Raw genomic sequence first — 8,551 nt, forward strand, 5'->3', positions numbered from 1 at the left:
TTCTTTTATCTCCTTATGAAGCACTCTCCTAATTAAATTAGGAGATTATCCAAATGTAATTTGGATCTAGACTTTATTAAGAGACAAGCGTTATCTTCTTAAGATGATGGGTGCTCCATACTCATTTTCAAACCCAGATTTGACCCAAAACACATGACAACTTGACATCTTACTTAATCTTATTAAGTATGGGCCTTAGGTTCATTTGCTTCAAAAGCTCATGATTCATTATTCAACACTGTTGGATAATGAAGGACCTCTCCCCTAACTACAAGGTACAGTGTCACATTCTCTACTCGGATGAATCCCGGGAATTAAAACATTTTGCAAACATTTTTCATAAAACATTTATATATATATATATATATCATATAAATATATTTTACAAAACCAAATGTCAAACACAGTTGAAATACACTACTCGTAGTTCAAGTTTCCATTAGAGAGTGTAAGCCCTATCATTCACTTTGCTCGACAAAGGGGTCAATTCTATCACTATGATCACCCACTTAGGTGAATTCTCAGACTGCCCCAACATACCAGGTTTTGACCCTTGATTGATCTCACTGATTGGCATATCAAAGACAGACCAATCCAACAACTAGTGTAGTACCATAATCTAGTCTAGTCTAGGGGTTATGTGTAACTTTTCAGTTTTGTCCATCAATCTCCAAGGTCTAGGGCATAACATGAAAAGTGGTTCAGGTTCAATGTTTCATCCAAACACACGTTGCATGTGCTTTGGGTCTAACTCTAGCAACTCAGACAAAATGCCCAAACTTCTTTGGCAGCATATCAATGTCAACCTTGGTAGGATAAACCCCCGAATTCTATCCAACGATTGAGAAATTCTAAACTAACACGAGTCTCATAAGTGTCCAGTTTAAATGATAATTTCACAAAAAATACAAATATCAACATGAAACAATAATGTACTATTGTTCATTTACAATAAATGTATTTATACATCAATTTAATTGGAGGTAAGGACATACATTGTCTAACAGACTCTTAAAAGAGCTTCAATAAAAGCTTCAGCTTTTCCAATACAGGCCTTAAATATTAATATATCTTAGGCCCTGTTTGGTTCGCAGGAATAAGAATCTATGATTGGAAACGGAATGGACTATACTGATTCCATTTGTTTGGTTGGATGGAATTGGAATAGAATGGTATTCTCCTATTTGAGGGAATGGCCATTCCCTTCAATTCCTTTGGGAATGAAATCTCATTCATGTTGGTTCCAATTCTCACTCCTATTCCTCTATGAACCAAACATACTATGAGAATATACCATTTTGATTCCATAAGGATTTCGATTCCAATTCCAATTGCAAACCAAACAGACCGTTAGATCTGATCATGTAAACCGTCTAAAGTAGGCCATACTTTTCACTTTTGTCATGTGCTAGTGACTTTGCCACATCAACCTGTCCTTCTCATTTCAAAATCAAAATGATTTTCTTCAATGATATGGGAAATTGATGATAGAGTGGGACAGGTGGACTAGAGCAAGAGCCTAATCGACCGTTTTAAGGAAGGCATCACATTGGATATTCTGAACCGAAAATCAGGAACTCGAATTCAGTACTCAAAGCCACTTGCCACCGTTTATCGGGAATATCTCCATCAGAATTCAGTGCCATTAGTCAAATCGTGAAAATGAAGTACTGACACGTGTATGTTTATCGTTGATCTAGAATATTTTGTAGGTCCCACATGATCATTTGCCGCTGCGATAAAATGCCATATTCCACATCAACAGTGAGAGATGGATGGATGAATTGTTTTCGGTAAGTGTACGTTAGTTCATCGCTCGAGACTAAATTGTAATAGGACAGCTCCGTATCCGTCTTAAACGAGACGAACTGGAAAAAGCCCGAATATTTTGCTTTGTTTTAACAGAAAAGCTCCTGAGCTCTTCTCTCTTCGCACAATCGCACTTGGGTTTCGGTTGTCTCTTATCGCACTCCTGATTGAAGAAAAGATTTGGAACAGATTACAGAAGGACGTCTCTGCCTTCCTCTGGACTCTGGAGCCAGGCGACAAGGAGAGACAATTCAAGCTCAAGGTACGCTTCTTTGTCTCCTTCCTCTTCTCTTTATCCATCTTTTTTCAATATGCCAAGACGGGAGCTGTTTGTGTCACATACGGAAACGGAGTTCATTGTGTCAGATTCCGGTTAGTGTTCTTTTTAGTTCTTAGAGCCACGCTACATCGGTTGGATCGTCGTCGGTTTCCGTCAGCGAAACGAACCGAAATTTGGACTCCGCCGTTTATTCCGGCTGCAAAGATATTGGTAAAATAAGGTTGTGTTTGGCATGTTTTCAAGAATTAAATCTGATGAATATTGTGATTTTTCCGGTTTGATTTTTTTTTTCAAAACTCCCTCTAATGATTGACTTTTTGAAGCCGGAATAAGCTCCAGACAGTGGGGCTGATCGATTGGAGGTTTCGGATTCGAACACTCAGATTAAATTGTTATTGTTGCTTCTTGGTCAGGGTGAAGATGCTGCTAAGCATGAAGAAGACGTCCTACTCGTGGTGGTTTGACAGTCACAGCAGCCAAAGACGCTCTCCATGGCTCCAGTCCACTATTTCTGGTACCTGCCATTACGTTCAATTTTTAAAAGTTGACCCTAGAAAGCTCAGCTCCCTCCGTCCCCACTTTAGTATTTCAGTTCAATTAGAAAAATCATTGTAGTGGGGTAGCTTTCAGATTCAAAACCACCAAAAGTTAGAGATCTGTAAAATTATAATTTTATCCTTGATGGGTATGATGGAGTTTGAGTGTTTGTTTGATTAAACACCCAAGTAAGCTATGGCTGAACTGATTAGCTGACTGGTCATTTACATTGGTGTTGGTGAATACTAGTAGATATGCATCATTGATTGGTTTAACCCATTGCCTTATTTATCATTTGAATATTTATCTTAGTAGCCTGTCAAAGAGGCATCCACTGGTGGACCAGATTGATCTCCTTGTAATTTAACTCTGTTTCGCTGAAATTGAGTCTGATTTCCTTCTCTTAATCTTCTCCTTCAACAGAGCTTGACGAGAAGATACTGGCTATGTTGAAACTGATTGAAGAAGATGCAGACTCCTTTGCAGAGAGTGCTGAGATGTATTGTAAGAAGCGGCCAGAGTTGGTTAACATGGTTGAGGGTTTATACCGGGCCCACCGCTCCTTAGCAGAGCAATTTGATAAGCTCAAGTTAGAATCTGGGATCCGCCAAATAACACCACCAGGATGCCCTTTCAACGGCAGATACCAGACATGCAAATTAAGAAGAGATGGGGAGATATCCTATGACAGCTACTCTGATGCTTTTGATTTTGAGGATTCTGGGGAGTCTGAAGTTGATGACCCTGAACAAGAAGAAAAAACCCAAGCCCAAGATGACAGAGAAATGAGGGAAGAAGAAGTTTCTAGTCGAGCTGGTGACAGTGTCAGCGAAATAATGAAGCTGAGAGAAGAACTAGAGAGACTCAAGGAGGAAAATAGGATCCAAACAGACCAGCTAATGGAGAAAGATGAGGAGAAGAGGGAGGTCATAAGACAGCTTAGTTTATCTGTAGAGGTCATGAAGAAGGAAAGTACAGATTTGAGGAAGACTGTAGCCAAAGCCAAGGGTTCATCCAAGGGGAGTCTCTTTGAACTTGGCAGGTTGAAGGCAGCCTTCTCAATGAAGCTATTTTAACGGGTCTCTGAAACCCCAAACTAGTCTTCTAGGAAAAGCGGAAAACTATTCCTTGTCCAGAAAACAATGTAGTCTATAGAACATCCCTCATATATAAACAGAAATAGGGTATACAATTTCACAGAAATTACACCTTCCTTTTGCTGTGGTCTTAGGTTAGAATTGTTGAGTTTCTCACTTTTTTTATTGGGGTTTTCCCTTTTCAATAGGCTTTCAGAGTCAATCATATAGTATAATTTTGAGTTCAATTGAATATGTTCTTTCTAGATGGCTTCCCAATTACTGACCTTGGGAAAAGGTTTCACTTTCATCACTGGGCGCATCTATAGTGTTTAAATGTTGTATTTTATTCCAAAGCAACTTTATATTGTGTTTTTTTCTTCATAAGTAGCTTTATACTTTTATCATTAGATGCATCACTACATTGTCAGAAGGATGAAATGATATGTCCTAATTTAGGACGCCATGAACACAAAAGAAGCGCTATCAATAAAACCTTTTACAGCGGATAACATAGTTAAATTTGTTTAATTTCAGCTCCTCTTCAATCTTCACCTACATGTTTTTTACTCTTTCTTGGTACACCAGGAATGATTTAAACAGCAGGCGTGAAAGTAAAAGTCCTCTAGGCTCTAGTACATGGTTCTATTTAAGGTGTCCCCAGTCCCCCTACTGGGCTCCTCCTCTGTTGGTCGCTGTGTCACAAGGCGGCCAGAAGGTTGTGTGGCTGCCTGGTTTCCCTCTCTTATAATGTGGCTCAAAACGACATCAATCAAGTACTGGCTTGTTGGCCCCAGTTGGGGCCTTGGTAAGGCATTTGACTAACTGGGCAAAGGTGAAATGACAGTGCCGACCGGCCGAGGTTGGGAAATGTGTGAGGTTGGTGGTGTCCCATTGTGCGGTGTGGGGCTTTACTCTGGGTCCGTGGCAGCTTTGAACAACTCTCAGATGGGTCTCTCTGTCTCTAGACATCTAGACTCTAGAGTCTAGACCTTTGGAACTACGAATCATCTCTGAGATATGGCTTAGTTGATTGGAAGACAGATTGTGAGGAACTCTCAGCCTCTTACCCTGTAAGCTGAACCTCCATGGTTGAGTTTTGGAAAACAGGCAGGACCCTTATTCACATGTTGTCTCTGACTCTGATGTTTACACAGAACCATGTGAGCCACCCAAATCATTTAGCTAAAGTCCATGCAACTGACCCACCTTCTCTCTTAAGTGTCATAGATCAAGACAAGAGATAAACCAAAAATTTTAATTATTGCGTAAACAAACCCACCAGCAGGAATACCAAAGAAACACAGAAACCTCCCTTAAATCCCTCAATTTAATACAAGACAAGAGATAAACCAAAAATTTTAATTATTGCATAAACAAACCCACCAGCAGGAATACCAAAGAAATACAGAAACCTCCCTTAAATCCCTCAATTTAATAGAATAAATTACAACCAATTATAAAATTAAAACAAACAAAAATAAGCATATAATACAGCAGGATTCAGGAATGCCAAACCCATACGTCTTACCTACATCACAAACAACACCATGTACTAGAAGTTTTAAGGGAGAGAAGAAATTGAAGATCTACAGGCATGAAATGAGAATTGGGGCAAATCATAATAACAAATAATAATTAAAGGCTTGAACTGAAGCTCCCACCCAGCAGTACCTCAGTTCACAGTAAGCGGCGGCAGCCAGAACAGGACCAGACCCACGAGCATTGCCAAATTTAGCGGCCTGACCGGAGTGAGAGAGGTGACGGAGGAAACCGGTAACGAGTGAGAAGGTGAAAGCGCGGAAGCAGGCCCAGGTGAGAACATGTCGTCGGGATTTGGTGGGCTTGGGTTTGAAGGGATGGTGGGCAGGGACGACTCAGCTGGAGAAGCGCTCGCCCCGCCGGGAGTAGGAAACAACGGAGTAATGTCTGGGGATAAAACCGGCGGAGAAGCAGAGATGGGAGGATTTGGCAAGAATGCAGGTGCCGCTGAAATGGCTGAGGCTTGTAACTTCAGCTCCGGAGAGAGAGACAATGAAGGCGAGACCATGAAGGCCACGATGAGTACAAAGGTTAGCAAAAAGGAGGCCATTGAATGAGGATGAAATCAAACACTTTATTGGAGAGGAACTGTAATAAATGTGTTTTTTGATAACTCCGAGAGAGAGAGAGAGAGAGAGAGAGAGACGAGAGGTGGGGGAAGGATTGAAGGAAGACTGGAGTCTGGACTCTGGAGTATATGATGATGAGGCTTTACGAATGAGCCGGTCCAGCGATAGGCCACGTGGAAAGTGATTATTGGGTAATGATGGGAGAATACAGATTGGCAATGTCTGTTAATGGACAGAATTGACATATCTTTTTTAATTAAATTTAGGATAACTTACATATTGCTACCTTATACTTTAAGGACTTAGTGACATTTAGTCCCACCAACTTTCTTTTGCGACAAAACCCCCCCTGAACCTTTTAAATTCAGGGACACTTACCCTCACAACATTAGCATACTGTCATTTAACTTCATTAAATATTCTATTTAACATTTTTATAACTCCAAATTACCCTTATTTTATCCTACCATTTTGTCCCTTTGATTTTTTTTTTTTTTGTAAAATTCCAATTCTCACTTTTATTTCTCCAATTTTCTTTCGACAAAGTTCATCTTGAGAAAACGTTGAGAATGATGAGTTGATTTATTTCCTTGAGAACAATTTATGTTTTATTGATTTATAACAGTTATTTTCATCATTTAAGGGTAAGCATTTAGTTTATTTGGTTGAAAGTCGAACCAAATAAAACGAAATTTTAAAACTGAAACAAAAAAATGAACACCAAAATAAATGATAACTGAAAATTTTGATTCAGTTATTTCAATTAAAACCAAATTTTATTATAATATTAATATATTCTATTATATATTACATGTTATATAATGAAGCTTGGTTTGTTTGAAAATTGAAATTAAAATTTTCAAAAATCGAATTAACCGAATAAAAAATCAAAATGTTTTGTTTTATTTATTTATTTATTTTTTGGCTTTAACCCTGTGGTCCTGATTTTGACATTTGTTGATGTCAGCCCTAGAATCTTAAATGGGCAATTTAGTGATTTTATAGTCGCCATCAAGTTGGAGGTGGAAAAGTGCTAAAATTTAAAATTCCAGGGGGATTCTGTCACGAAAACAAAGTTGGGGACTAATGATACCACCTCCTAGGTAGAAGGTAGATTTATCCTTAAGTACAGGAAGGAAATTCAAGGGCTGCTATGATATCTTCCTTCCTTACCTACTATTACTGTTGAGCTACTCCGTCTCACGACACATTCTAATCCTAACAGATGGAATCAATACTCTATGGTAGTGGTGGATTCCGTTTTCCACAATACGACAGCCGTGAACCGACGACGTGTGCGTTGGGATCTAAACTACGAGGGGAGAAGCTTGGCCGTCTGATGCAAGGTGTGGCCCACCATCCTGAACCCCAGATGTTCAATATCGTCACCATCTCCAAATTTGCCGAAGAGTGCTGCACCGTGCAAATTATTGGACAATGATGGCTCAGCACCAGCACCGAATAGGAAGTAGGAAGAACGAAGAACCGAATTAGGATCTCCTCACACCGATCTCACAGGCATATCTCACCGTGCATTGAAAATATTTCTCGTAAATAATAACATAAATATTGAAGATGTTTTCTATATACGGTGAGATATGTCTGTGAGGTCGGTGTGAGGCGCCACGTGTGAATAGCAGATCCGGTCTCTAAGGAACCCCGCCGCGTGCGCCTGAACCCTGATGAACGGCAGGGGGCCAGGGGGGAGTGAATAGTGGTTTTGATTTCTGAAAATTGTAACGCGCAAGTCACGGATGTACGCATGCAGCCTTCCAGACATCAAAGTGGTGGAGGGGGGCCCACAAGGATGGGAGGCATCGGCAAAAATCAAACAGAGAATTGATTGGATTTGGCTGGCGAATGGCGATACTGATTGGGTGGTTGTGAGCAAATTGGCTTTCACGTGAATGATGTTCGTCGTCATCGTGATCCCGCTATTTCAACCCTATTCCAGCCCCGCCTATTCTCATGGTGTGTGAGTTGGTGAATTGGGCCTTGGATCTCCTCTCAAAGGCACATCTTACCGTCTATTTAGAACATCTCTCATGAATAATAATATACAGTTATATATTGTATAGGATATGTTCTGTGTAGCTGAAACATATTGTAAGGTCAGTGTCAAGAGTAGATTGGACTCTCTCAGGATTATCAACTTAATGGCTTGTGTCTCCAGTCTTGATCTATTCCTTATAAAGCGTTTCTCACAGCCTCATATTGAGAACATCTCCCCTATTTATGTGTTGTTATTCGTTGAGAGAAGTTTCCAATACACAACGGGATGTCCTACGAGGTTGGTGTGGAGTGCATTTCATGAGTAAATCCAGATTTTTGTATCTCAGCCAATGCCTTTATCTGGAAAATCAGATTTAGTTCTCACAAAACTGTGGTTACACCATTTACACAATCCCTTGCAGCATTGTATTGAAAATATCTCCCCATAAAAAAGCATGTAAATATAAAGACATTTCCAATACATGGTTGTAAAAGGCAAGATCACTTCTGTCAAGGCAAATTTGTGCCTACATCATTTCAACAGTCTTTTGCAACTTTGCATTGGGAATATCTCCCCATGAAATAAAGTACACAAGTACGGAGGTATTCTCAATGCATGGCAATAAAACCTACCTGAATGGGCTTTGCCTTGACTGAAACTGAACTCGTAAAAGGCTGGCCAAACGAAATAAGCACCGAAGCCAATCTCTTTACTGGAAATTAGCCTCTGTTTGGCTGTACATTAA

The 8,551-nt window shown here is 39.9% G+C and overlaps 1 protein-coding gene across 5 annotated transcripts; it reads left to right on the forward strand.

Annotated features, from left to right (window-relative positions):
* Positions 1-1,245: 1,245 nt before the first annotated feature.
* Positions 1,246-5,377, forward strand: LOC104585776 (protein NETWORKED 3A-like). 5 transcript variants are annotated; one of them, XM_088902654.1, is made up of 4 exons: positions 1,246-1,793; positions 1,906-2,309; positions 2,503-2,603; positions 3,050-5,377. In XM_088902654.1, exons 3-4 carry the CDS (start codon positions 2,510-2,512, stop codon positions 3,700-3,702), a joined length of 747 nt encoding a protein of 248 aa, XP_088758780.1. In that variant the 5' UTR covers positions 1,246-1,793; positions 1,906-2,309; positions 2,503-2,509; the 3' UTR covers positions 3,703-5,377. The 5 variants fall into 5 exon arrangements, with proteins under 5 accessions (XP_088758780.1, XP_088758784.1, XP_088758781.1 ...); XM_088902658.1 differs by lacking the exon at positions 1,246-1,793 and having other exon boundaries at positions 1,818-2,071; positions 2,176-2,299; XM_088902656.1 differs by lacking the exon at positions 1,246-1,793 and having other exon boundaries at positions 1,819-2,071; positions 2,176-2,309.
* Positions 5,378-8,551: the final 3,174 nt, after the last annotated feature.

This window comes from Nelumbo nucifera, chromosome 4, assembly GCF_055504915.1.
Source record: "Nelumbo nucifera cultivar China Antique chromosome 4, China Antique-T2T, whole genome shotgun sequence".
Lineage (NCBI taxonomy): Eukaryota > Viridiplantae > Streptophyta > Magnoliopsida > Proteales > Nelumbonaceae > Nelumbo > Nelumbo nucifera.

Coding starts and splice junctions, on each gene's coding strand:
- LOC104585776 (XM_088902654.1), top strand. CDS start 2,510: ATGCTGCTAAGCATGAAGAAGACGTCCTACTCGTGGTGGTTTGACAGT. Junction 2,604..3,049: donor GCTCCAGTCCACTATTTCTG/GTACCTGCCATT, acceptor CTCCTTCAACAG/AGCTTGACGAGAAGATACTG.